Source organism: Urocitellus parryii, chromosome 3 (assembly GCF_045843805.1).
Source record: "Urocitellus parryii isolate mUroPar1 chromosome 3, mUroPar1.hap1, whole genome shotgun sequence".
In the NCBI taxonomy this organism is placed as follows: domain Eukaryota; kingdom Metazoa; phylum Chordata; class Mammalia; order Rodentia; family Sciuridae; genus Urocitellus; species Urocitellus parryii.
This window is the reverse complement of record NC_135533.1, coordinates 211851115-211864544: the sequence shown is the minus strand read 5'-3', so window position 1 is coordinate 211864544 and position 13430 is coordinate 211851115. Positions and strand designations below refer to the sequence as shown.

At 40.7% G+C, this 13430-nt stretch overlaps 1 protein-coding gene across 1 annotated transcript; it reads left to right on the top strand.

Annotated features, from left to right (window-relative positions):
* Nucleotides 1-576: 576 nt before the first annotated feature.
* On the top strand, nt 577-9443 carry LOC113190492 (uncharacterized). The gene is given in 7 exon segments (XM_026399824.2): nt 577-1030; nt 3821-3912; nt 4605-4731; nt 5987-6070; nt 6681-6763; nt 8056-9330; nt 9332-9443. Coding segments are annotated over 6 exon segments (1644 nt in total). The 5' UTR covers nt 577-1030; nt 3821-3879; the 3' UTR covers nt 9374-9443.
* The last annotated feature ends 3987 nt before the right edge of the window (nt 9444-13430 follow it).

Sequence of the window (13430 nt, the reverse complement as noted above, 5' to 3'; positions counted from 1 at the left end):
ATAAAGACCCACAAAAGAGGGGCTGGGGATGTGGCTCAAGCGGTAGCGCGCTCGCCTGGCATGCGTGGGGCCCGGTTCGATCCTCCAGCACCACATACCAACAAAGATGTTGTGTCCGCCAATAACTAATAAATAAATAAATATTAAAAAAAAAAAAAGACCCACAAAGAGAACGGAAAAGCCGTGCCACGCATCAACGTGAAGAACCAACGGGCTGGGCTGGGGATGTGGCTCAGTGGTAGCGCGCTCGCCTGGCATGCGTGCGGCCCGGGTTCGATCCTCAGCACCATATACAAACAAAGATGTTGTGTTTTCTGAAAACTGAAAAATAAAATATTAAAATTCTCTCTCTTTAAAAAAAAAGAAAAAAAAGAATCAACCGGCTCTGCGGCTGTGGGCGGAGTCGGCACGGGCCTGGCCCCACCCCCAGCCCCACCCCCAGGCCTGGCTCTCACTTCGCCCTCGGCCGCTGCGCCCGGTTCTGCCTCCTGCAACGAACCGACCAGTGTGTCAGCCTCATCCTCCCCGGAGAGGAAGTTAGAATGTCCGCGCCTGGCCGGGCCGACGTGGCTCGACGTGGCTGATGCCTGAGGAACCCCCTTGAGGGCCGAAGCCTGAGAGCGGAAGTGACGTCAGCGGGCGCCGGCTCCGCACTGTAGTGTCAAGTGCCTTCCTCATGGTGCACCTCTCCCCGCCTCGGGTGGATTCTGCGTGCGCGGTCTCCCAGTGGTGGCAGCTGGGTGGCAGCGGACCCCCGTAAAGGGACCAGACCGGCTTCGCTGGCGTGCCTAGGGCCGCGCATCCTTCCCGGCTCTCGGGTCCGAGAGGCGCCGGGCGGCGCTGGGTCAGGAAGTGTGGCCGGCGCGCGCCCTCCGGGTGCTTTCTTCCGCGGCGCTCCTCTTTTCCAAAGCCTGCAAAGCAGTCTTTCCGAAATCGTTTCCCAGAGGGAAGAGAATTTCCGCGATTTAGTAACGTTGGCTCCAGACTCAGTGCCCACTCTCCTGACGGATTGGCATTCTGGCGAGTTCAGGTCAGTACTGGGTACAAGTTGGTTCACAAGAGCCTCTACTTCTTTCTTAAAAGAATGTTTTATCTGAAAGTTTGGCCTTGTCTTTGACGGTATTTAGTTTATACATGACATTCGGATAGAAAGATAATGTAGATTTTTAGGTGTCTAGGGTGTGACTCCTTCTATGTAGATACAGGTTTTCTTACTGGAAAAACCTGTATCTGCATAGATACAGGTTTCTCTTCCCAAGTTCCAAAGCTTGTACGTCCCCACAGAGCTTCAAAACGGGGGCCGCCAGGAAAAAGAGATGGCAGCTTTATCAGTGGTGCTAGAATAATTGAATTCATTACAGCATGTGTTGTTGTTCAGGTTATTCTGTGGTAGAAGGAATTGAACACCGGGCTTTGAAGGTAAGCCCTCCACCCCACCTCCTGTATGCATGCATGTTTTTTCCCTCACATTTTTCTTTCAAAAAATACGAATTAACATATGTAATAAATATAGTGGCAGATGTACCAATTTTTAGCATTGTGCGTGTTTGCCCACTTTTCAGGAAATTAAGAACATTTCTTGGTAAATTAGCATTTGAATATAAATTGAGAACATGAAACTTTTCCTTTAAATACTCGGGAATGCATCTTCTAAAGATAAGGGCATCGCCTAACTAAAACCACAATACTGTTTTACCTTAACAAAGTTAAAAATGATAATGTCATTTAGGCAGGCGCAGTGGCACACACCGGTAATCCCAGCGGCTCGGTTGGCGAAGGCAGGAGGATAGTGAGTCCAAAGCCAGCTCAGCAAAGGCGAGTCACTGAACAACTCAGTGAGACCCTGTCTCTAAATGAAATACAAAATAGGCTGGGCATGTGGCTCAGTGGTTGAATGCCCCTGAGTTCAATCCCCAGTACCAAAAAATAAAAATAATAATAATGTCATCTAAAGTTTGTTTTGTGTAACAACTGAAATTTTCCACACTATTCCAACATACACTGTTTAGAGTTGGGAGTTTTTGGATCTCAGATACATTGGAAGTTTATATGTTGCAATTATTCATGTTTTTTAGTGCCTTTTCATTTAGAGTGGTTTCTATTGTTTCTTCTTGGAACTGAGGATCTGGAGATCAAACCAAGAGCCTAATACATGCTAAGCATGAGCTCTACTACTGAGCTAAACTCACAGCCCCTGTTATGTTGACTTTTGAAGAGTCATAGGTTATTTGAGGAAGTCACACATTTTGATGTTGATTGCATTCTCATGGAATGTTTAAATATACCTCCATTTCTTGCTATTTTCTATGAACTTGTTATTGGCTCCATAGAAGAGGTTTGGAAACTGATAGAGGTTGACAGTAAGTAATTTATGCTTTTTGGGCCATGTGCTCTTGAATTACTCAGTTCTATTTTTTAAAATATTTTTAGTTGTAGATGGGACACAATACTTTTATTTATTGTTATGAGGATTGAACCCAGTGCCTCCTGTGCTGGGCAAGCGCTCTACCACTGAGCTACTACCCCAGCTCCCTCAGTTCTATTTTAATCACTTAATGTCCATGGTTATTCTTCTAGGTACTGACAACATGTCTCTTTTTTTTTTTTTTTTTTTTTTTTTTTAAAGAGAGAGTGAGAGAGGAGAGAGAGAGAGAGAGAATTTTTAATATTTATTTTTTAGTTCTCGGCAGACACAACATCTTTGTTGGTATGTGGTGCTGAGGATCGAACCCGGGTCGCACGCATGCGAGACGAGCACGCTACCACTTGAGCCACATCCCCAGCCCAACATGTCTCTTAAAAACAGAATAGTTATCTTCAAAAAAGGGATAATTGTGAGGGCTGTAACTCTGGTAGAATGCTTGCCTAGCATTCTTTGGGCTTGTTATATCCTCGGCATTGGGAAAAAGAGAGAGCGCACACAGAGTTGCTTACAAGTACCAAAGGTCTGTTGTGTGATTCTCCTGTTGGTGCTTGCTAGAGGCTTCCAATAGTTCACACTGTTTACCCATGGACACTTTGAGGATTATTGGGTCTGCCTGATAATGTGGACCAGGTGCTTGAGAGGCTTGTACTGTACCTTTAACTTTCTCTTGTCTCTATTTGAAACTGAAAGCCTTAAGATATGTTAAAATTCATTCAAGTTTTGAAATGTTGCATCTAGAATTCAAAAGGTCTATAGAGTGTCACACCCCTTTATTTTGGCTGGTAGTCTGTATGAGGTGCAATCTTTTGGAGTGGAATCTTTGAGGGATGTCTTTACAAGATCCAGACCACTGAACACCTACAAAATTTCATTTGCAATGCCAAGTTCTCTGGGGACTATGTTATTAGAAAGAATGGGGATTTGATATAGCCTAGGGCTATCTCATTTAGGTCCCCCCCTATATAATGTAGAGTCAATGCTGGAGCAGTCACTCTATCTTGTTTAGTTCATTTAGGGGGAACCCTGGGGGCTAGAGAATGCGGTTATGAAGTCAGCTCCCTAGCATGTGTCTTTTGAAAAGAGGTGCTGCATAATCTCCCTCATGTCATTTATCACCATGGGGAAATAAAGTATCACATCTCCCCTGGCCTGAAATGTCTTCCTAGTAAAATGAGACTGTTGTCTTTTCCTGGTGGGCAGCATAGTTTATCATCCCTTCTATTGGCTCTAGGTAGATAGGACTACTCTGACATTGTATGGCAATTGTGTGTCTGTATGTAGAGTGTGTTGGATTATATGGGGTTTCATGCTAGAGTGGACTAATTTACTGACATATGAGTAAGAATTGTGGTCAGCTCTGGGTTCTCATGCTCTCTCTCTCTCTCTTTTTTTTAGGCTTTCTTCTGTCTAGGGGCCCAGTCTGTCTTCTTCAAGAAAAGAGTAAGACAGAAAGCATGGTGGCAGACTGTCTGACAAATTGTTATCAGGTATGCAGACACCATGTCTCACAAAATGACCAGCTTGTCTTTACAGGTAGGCACATTTTTAGACAGCTATATCTTCAAAGTTTCTTAAATTAAGTAGAGACAAACTCAAGGACTCAGTCTCCAGCTGAATTTCTAGAGTGGAGCCTCTGGTATTGGTGAAGTGTTACCTAAAAATCATCCCATTATCTCAGTAATTATGAATTCATCTTCACACTTATGTTGCTGAGGCTGGCCTTGAAATTGCAATCCTCCTGCCTCAGCCTCCCAAGAAGCAGGGATTAAAGGCTCAAGTGTGGTACTGGTATGGACACCAAGGCCTCAAACATGCTAGTCAAGTGCTCTGCTGCTGAACTACATCCCCAGCCTTCAGGAATGTACTTTAATAGTACAAAATAAGAAAAGGACTTGTATTCTGGTTGTGGTGAGATCAGTTCAGGTGCCAGAAGAGCCATTAAAGCCACATGACTGAGGGAGATCAACCTTAAATTGAGTGTAGACAGAGAAAAAAGTTCCTAGGACCACGAAAGCCTTGGTAGACAATGGAAGCCTCAGATCCCTGTGTAGGCATTGGTCTCAATTCCTCTTTCTCTAGTGAACATTGGTGGAAATGTTGCTATTTTACTTCTTACTCAGGTTTGCTTGCATGCATGTGTGTAATGTTTTAGGACTTGGTGACTTTTTTTTTTTTTAAGAACTTGGTGACCTTTGAGGATGTGGCTGTGGACTTCACCCAAGAGGAATGGATTCTATTGGATCAAATGCACAGAGACCTGTACAGAGATGTGATGCTAGAGAACTACCAGAACCTGGCCTCAGTAGGTAAGACTGCCATCATTCCTTGTAGCTTAGGGAAGATGGGTGTTCTTTACTTGCTGTGCTGCAGCATCAGTGATGTCAACTCTGACTATGTTGGGAAATAACAGGGGCATAGTCTCTTCCCTAGTACAGTGGTCCACCTTTATTCTAAGGTGTATATTCTAAGACACCCCCAATGGATGTCTGGAAATGTTCATAGAACTGAACAGTTTCAATCATGTTTTGAGGTGCAACAACAAAAGCAACATGAATTTCTTTTTTCTTCCTTATAGTTTCACAGATTGAAGATTTTTTTCTTATTGTAGATATTAGCAGCCTAAGCATGTATATTTTTTCCTTTTTAAATCAAGAACTTTCAACTTTCACTTAAAGATAGCACTTTAAGTTTTCTCTTTGGCATTTTCAAATTGGCAGCATCACTACTGTTCTCTTTGGGTCTGTTGTTAAGTAAAATAAGGATTACTTGAACACAAGCAATGTTATACTGTGATAATCAACCATAAGTGAGACAGCTACTAAATGACTTAATGGGCAGGAAGCATATAGAGTGTGGATATGATGGATAAAGGGATGATTCATATCCCCTGTAGGACAGAGTAGGATAGCATGAGATTTTATCAAGCTACTCAAAATGGTATGCAATTTAAAACTAGTGAATATTTTTCTGGAAATTTATATTTAATATGTTTAGATAGGATGGATTGTAAGAAACCATGAAAGTAAAACTATAGGGGGGGACTACTGTACATTTTAATACATATTGGTGGTTATCAAAATGTGATTCCAAGAAGAATATTGTTGCCATCACCCCATGGGAAATAAAAATTATTTTTTATTTCCAGCTCAGTGGTAGAGCACTTGCCTAACATGCACAAGGTACTGAGATTCAATCACTAGGACTACCCCCACAAAAGTGAAATGTAAATTACCAGTTTCTTCTTTTGACCTATTGAATCAGAAACTCCAGGTAGATACCTGTCATGTGAGTTTTAACAAGCCACCCACATGAATCTGATGCAGTGTCATGTGAGAATCACTGGGGTAATTTTTGTTTCACTATATTTTCTATTTGAATCAAGGTGTTAGTGTTTGGGTTTCAGGGTTCAAAGATCTTTTGGGGGCATAGAAAGAGATGATATTTGCATGCTTAGCCCTTTTATGATTCCCTACATCTGTTAGAAATATAGTTCCTGAATCATAATGTTTAATGATCTTTTATCTGAAACTCTTTCATGAATGTATCTTTCCCTGTATACAGGATGTGAGCCCATTAAACCTAGTCTCATATACTGGTTGGAACAAGAAGAGGATCTGTGGACAGTGCAGAGTGGAGATCTCCAAGGTGAGTGTTTGTGAATAACAGTCCCCATCAAGGACACATAGTGTATTTGGGAGTGTTAAGGGGGACTTTTTAATATGCACTTGATATCAGACATTTCAGGTCATTTCTCTGAGAAGGTAAGAAAGTAAAGAACTTCTCATATACTCACTTTCTGTCTATTCAGACTTTCCTGTGATCTCACAAAATGACCTTTTTTATTATTTTGTTATATGGTTTATGTCCAGATTTTTGCTCCTTTTTATGCCTAATAATATTTTTTGTTGTTAACCATCAGTTTTATTTTTCAAAGAATTTTTAATAAATGTCTAAAACTGTGATTCACATCTTTAGCTGTCACCAAAGTTTTAACCTAGTTCAAAATGGTCAAACTTTTCTTTTTAAACCTTAACCCTTATTTATTTTTGTTTTTGTGGTCTTGAGGATCGAACCCAGTGCCTCACATATGCTGGGTAGGCACTCTACCACTGAACCACAACCCCAGCTCCAGACTTTTCTTTCTTTTTAACCAGTTTTAATTTGATAACAAATATAAATGAGCCCTATTATTTTCAACTCCTAAGTCTATCATTTCTGCTCCAAACTTTAATTTTATTTTTCTGTTTATCTTCAGAATGGAAAATGCTACTTAACACCAAAGAGGCAACACTTCAGCAGGATTTTTTGAGGGGACAGACTTCCAGTGAGATACAAACAGTAAGATTAACATGGATATTTGTTGTTTTCCACTCAGAGAACATTGCCAATTCCCTTACATAAAATAAGTAGCATTCACCTAGGAAGGAGTATATTCTGAAGGTGATGAATTTGAATTTTTAACATGTCCCAAACCTGTCTGTCATAAAATCTATTCCTTCAGAGATCCCATAAGTACATAGTCCCACATGTGTAACTAGACATTGACTTTTAAGGCAGTATTGTGAATATTTTGGGGGGAGGGGGGAATGGTGCTAAAGAGTGAATCCTGGTCCTGTGCAAGCTAGGCCAACACTACCCTGAGCTATATTCCCAGCCCAGGTTGCCCTTGAACTTAACAATCCTCCTGCCTTAGCCCCTGAGTATCTATGATTCTAGGTGAATGCCACTCTGCTGGTTCAATTTTGTAAATATCTTTTTTTTTTTTTTTTTTTGGTGGAGGGGGTACCAGGGATTGAACTCAGGGGCACTCAACATCTGAGCCACATCCCTAGTCCTCTTGTATTTTATGTAGAGAAAGGGTCTTACTGAGTTGCTTAGTGCCTGCTGTAGCTGAGGCTGGCTTTGAATTTACAATTCCCCTGCCTCAGGCTCCTCAGCCACTGGGATTACAGGCACGTACCACCTCGCCTGGCCTCAATTTTGTAAATATCTAAACAGTTGTTTAAAGATTAGAGCAGATGGCAGAAGGTTCTGGCACTATTGTTCCATAATTCAATTTAAAAGAAATCATGCCAGAAACTATAAGAATGTCATGAAGATGTTAAAAATCATAATAATCCTCTAAATAAATATGTTATCATTGTTCATTGTTTTACAGGGAAAAGGCAATAGAATCGGTGAATTCTAATATTAACAAGGGAGATTAATATCAAAAGATTGGGAATTTCTTTATAGAAAATCAGCATAAATGAGAGATTTTTGAGTAGCATTCACCCAGTAGGGAGATACTCTGAATATGATGAATTTAGGGTTTTATCCTAATTTTAGCTCAAAACATGAGGCTTCAGAGTTCCACTAATACACATTCCTACACATGTAACTGGGCACTGAGGTTCCTAAAGGAACTTCATAAAAATATAAAGTAGTCATTTCCAAGAGTAGACTGGATGTCATAGGATCCTTGAAATTGGGTTCCTTCATTCAGCTTGAAGTTTACAGAGCAGGGAATGTTTGCATGTAATCAAAGTGGTAAGAATAATAATCATCATAATACTGTTTCTGTCTGCAGATAGGTAAGAATTAATAAGTCTGAAAAGTCTTTTAACCATCATTCATCCCTTCATCAACAGGCAGGACACCACAGTGCAGGGGAACTTTGTGACTATATGCAGTGTGGAGAAATCTTCAGTGAACACTCATATTTCAAGACTCACATGAAAACTCAAAACACAAGGAATGCAGGGCATTTTACTCACTCTACAAGTCCTGCCGTGCCTGTTCAAATGCGCACAATGAAAAACAATGCATGTAAGGTTTGTGGAAAAGTCTTCAGACGTTCTTCAAACCTTAATAGGCACATGCGAACCCATACTGGGGAGAAACCCTTTAAATGTAAGGAATGTAGGAAGCCCTTCACTACTTACTCACGGCTAATGGAACATTTCAGAATTCATACTGGAGAAAAACCCTATAAATGTAAGGAATGTGGAAAAGCCTTCACTAAGCGCTCAGGCCTTACCACACATGAACCAACACATGCTTCAGAGAAGCCCTATGAATGTAACGAATGTGGGAAAGCCTTCGCTTCATCCTCACGCCTTACTCAACATGTAAGAACTCACAGTGGCGAGAGACCCTATATATGTAAGGAATGTGGAAGAGCCTTCCTCACTTCCTCATATCTACGTAACCACATAAGAAGAACTCACAGTGGGGAGAAACCCTATATATGTAGGGAATGTGGAAAAGCCTTTCATTCTTCCTCATATCTACGTAGACATGTAAGAACTCACAGTGGTGAGAGACCCTATATTTGTAAAGAGTGTGGAAAAGCCTTCCTTAATTCTTCATACCTACATAATCATGTAAGAAAAACTCATAGTGGAGAGATACCCTTTATATGTGGTGAATGTGGTAAAGTCTTTCATGCGTCTTCATACCTACGTAGACATGTAAGAACTCACAGTAGAGAGAGACCCTATATATGTAAGGAATGTGGGAAAGCCTTCCTCAATTCCTCATACCTACGTAAACATCTAATCATTCACACTGGAAAGAAACCCTATGAATGTAAGGAATGTGGGAAAGCCTACAATAGATGCAATCTATTACTTGACCATTTAAAAACTCACATGGTGGAAAAGCCATTTGAATGTAATGTATGTGGAAAATCCTTTCAGTATTTCTCTTATCTTACTAAGCACATTCGTATTCACACTGGAGTAAAACCCTATAAGTGTAAGTACTGTGGGAAAGCCTTCACCACTTCTTCAAGCCGAACTGAGCATGTAAGAACTCACACTGGGGAAAGGCCTTATGAATGTAAGGAATGTGGGAAATCCTTCAGTTCATCCTCAAACCTAATTCATCATGTGAAAATTCACACAACAGAGAAACCCTTTAAGTGTCAGGAATGTGGGAAAGCCTACAGTAAGTTTTACCTACTAACTGAACATTTAATAACTCACACTGAAAAGAAACCCTTTCAATGGGAGGAATACAAAAAAATCCCTTAAGATTCTTCACATTGTAAGGAAGGAAATATAAAATCTTTCACTAATTCCCAGAAAGTTACTAAATGTGAGACTTTGCAATAGAAGGAAGAACTTCTGATGTAAAATATATGGGAAGGTTGTAGTTCTGTAAATATGTTGGTCTTCACTTGTGTCATCATAGTGGAGAAAACTTTATGAAGGAAAGGACTGTTGGAAAGTCAACCTTTAGCAAACATGATTCAGATCCAAGAGAAATTTAATATAGGGGTTTGGGGTCCCCTTATCTTGAAATCTGGTGCACCAACAGACACCACTGTCTGAATGGTTCTGGTTTATTTCGAACGTTTGTGATTCTACCTTGATCATTCTGGAGTGATATGTCTTTTCTTTCCTCCATAGCAACACTATTTCATTTCAGTCATTTCAGTTGCTACAACTTCTGGATAGCCACCAGGTAAAAGTGGGTCTTTGGGATACAAACAATACTATTTTAGCAGTATAGAATCTTTCCTAGGTTTGTCATGCTTTTTTTTTTTTTTTTTGTACCAGGGATTGAACTCAGGTGTTTAACCAGTGAGCCACATCCCCAGCCCTTTTTATTTTGAGATAGGGTCTCACTGAATTGCTTAGGACCTTGCTAAATTGCTGAGGTTGGCTTTGAACTTGTGATTTTCCTGCCCCAGCTTCCTAAGCTGCTAGGACAGGCATGCATGACCATACCTGGCTTGTCATGCTCTTAAACAGGCTAAATCCTGGGAGTGCAAGTACTGTGAGAAAGCCTTTTTCACTTTAACACATTTAATGTTGTTAAATGCCCTTGTTCTCTTATACCTGATCCTTTCAGATAAAGGTGAGAGTGCAAGAAAAGTGAGTAGAGAAAGGACGAGTGGTAAATAATTACTAGTGTGAGAGACCTCAATTTCATGACCATGCAGAGAGAGAGAGAGAGACCCTTTGAACCCCTTGAGAATGGAAGTTCCTGTAACATTGGCAGTGCAGGGAGTGAGGGAGAGGCCTGAGTGTTGTCTTTAATCTGTGCATCCATTACATAGCCTGCAAAGCACTTATGAATGCCTGAGTTAGCAACAGCTTGGACTGGCAGTACAAACTGCTTCTGGATTTGTCCTTTGATGCACATGGAAACAGAAAAACTGAACATAACTGGTGTCATGTTCTACTGTGCTCGAAACCATCATGGTTCTGAATGTGGCCCTTGGGTACAGCCTCTCAGACCAGCACAATCAGGTTTCAGCCTGAGTGATCCAAATTTAAAGTTTGAGCAACTTTGGGTTCTATCATGTGTAGCCGTCAGAACTCAGCCCCTTGATGGCTGCCATCAGGGCTGCAGCCCTTTCTTTGGCTTTTAATCCAGCCATTGAAGAGGTATTCCAAATCATGCTAAACAATAAATCCTGAACAGAAGAGACCTGTGCACTTTCATGTTCCATGTGTTTCTTGTGAGGAGTGGTAATGAAATGGTTCTCTTGTGGGTGTGATTATTACTGTTAAGCCCAACTATTATTGCCATTACCTGTTGGCAATGACAATAAAAGTGATCACATCAATCTGGGCTGCCTTGTGTGGGTGGTTATGGCTCATGAATTTGCCTTGGATGCCATCCTTACTGTCTGAAATGAGACCTATAGGTCCCTCTGGAACTTGTTCACAGTTGCCTGATGATGAGCACATGTGGGTGATGGGTGAAGTCACTAGTGCAGTTTGGCCTCATCCTTCCCCTTGTCTCCGAGTGACAGTATCATTAACAAATGACAGTATAGTGTTCACAGCCCAGACATTGCCCTGCCTGAGAAACTCACTGCTGGTGACCTTGCCACTGGAGAGGACTTCCTCCTGTGCACTAGAGATGAGTTCAAATTCACCAGAACCTTCTTGGTAGCAATGTCTGTGCGCTAGTGCTCCTCAGGTACAAATTGCACACAAAATATTTGCTTTTCTTACTTTGATATTTGGGGTTTGATTGTGTGCCCGAGCTTGCTGTCAGCTTAGCCTGTGATCCTGGTATAATGTCAGCCAAAACATACAGCTCTATACCCCATACCTTTAGGAAAATCTGATAGAAGTTCCTGCTACCTCTTAGAGAGGTTACTATCTACATTTCTGAAAGTTGACAAAACTTTTTCTGGTTTCCCAGGAGGCAGCTGCTGTCAATTAATGCAGTGACACCAAAGGGGAGTCCACTATCTTCCCAGTTAATTCTGCTGATCATGTTTTCCATGTTGATCTGACTCCTTCCCCTTGGTTTCAAAACCATTTATCTCTACTTAGAATTTGCTAATGTTTGAATTCATACCCTCATAACAGTATAATTCCAGGCCTTCCATCTTGATCACTGTCAAATTCATACTATTATCATACTTTTTACAATCTGCAGAAATATTATTGATCTTGCAAAATTTCAGGCCTATTTTCTTGAATAATGCCATAGTTATCTGAGAACTTTGTTGTGGCCAGGCCCACAAGTACTGTACATACTTATTACAAGTACTGCAATATTTCACCTTTTCTTTCTTTCCTTTCTTTGTCCTTTTTTTTTTTTTAACCCCTTTCCTCCCTTCTGATTGAACCAGGGGCGATCTCACTGAGCTACATCACCAATCTTTTTTTATTTTTATTTTGAGACAGTCTTGCTAGATTGCTAAGGCTGGCCTCAAACTGACAAATCCTGTCCCAGTCTCCAGAATTACTACCATGCCTGGCATTTTTCTCCTTATCAGTGAAAAATCTCTTGACGTTGTCCCAGAGTTGTTTAGTGTAACATCAGACCATCTGAGGACCAATTGTGTTACTCATATATTGTATTTCCTGTATATTGGGATGTACTGAAATTCTGGGGGTCTGGGCAGAGACTGCCTCTCCCAATGTGCTAAGTTATTCCTCAAGATAGTAAACAACATACATGGAGGCATGTATTTCATATTCAAACCAACCATCAAAAGGCCAAATTCTCAGCTACTTGCTTTGTCTAACTAATATATAAAGTCAGTATTTCCTCTGCCAAAAATCAACACAGGGAAAGGCTCAAGACAAATAGTAATATTTCCTATGCCTTTACTCATGAGAATTATTCAAACTTGATCCTAAACTTTTTCATGCCCTGCTTTTGCCTTTGTGGTGGAAACTCCAATAAATGCTGAGGCAGATGCTTTCTTCTTGCTTGTCTGTCTCCTGATCAACTCTCTCTCTTCCCCTTGTAGGCCTGTGCGGCCTCTGCTGTGCCCTTTTTGTTAGTACTAGGAGTAAAAACATAGTCACTGGAGCCTCTTTCTGTACTCAGTCATCTTTATGAATCCACAAACTTAAATCAATAATTTCTTAGCCTTTCTTCATAGCTTGTAATACCTGTGTACATATCTCACAGCAAGATGTTACCTTTCTTAGGTAAATTTTGCACTGTGTGAGAGCTATATATACTAGGCTGGTGTTGTCTATGTCACTAAAGTATATCCTCAACCTTTGTAATTTTTTTATTACAACATTGCAGGAGGGGGAAAAAAGATTATAGGAGTTTACATCTTATGTGTTTTCCCCTTTGTGATGGTGTCTTATAGATTTCTTCATTTTGTCCTACCCAAGTGTCTCCATTCCTTTATGTTTTTCAGAAACTTAAGACCTTAAATATGTTCCATTACCTTGTCTTCCATATTTTGTAATTCTAATTTCAAATTTATATACCAAATGCATACCATTTTGGTCATTTTTCTCCTTATGGACATGAGATTACCGTAGCTCCTCTATTTCTGGCAAAGAACATACATGGAGGCAAGTATTTCATATTCAAACCAACCATCAAAAGGCCAGTGAGGGAGGTGGATTCACAGTGAGAGAAAAGAGCTAAATGCCATTTTTCCCCCTCCATTTACATGTCCCCAACATCTGACAACTCTATGGTGGCTATGAGACATAGCATAGACCTTTACAAAAAAGACTGAGATGATCATCCTCCACCCTCAATGTAGGCCAGCTTGTAATAGAGAGAATAAATAGCATGG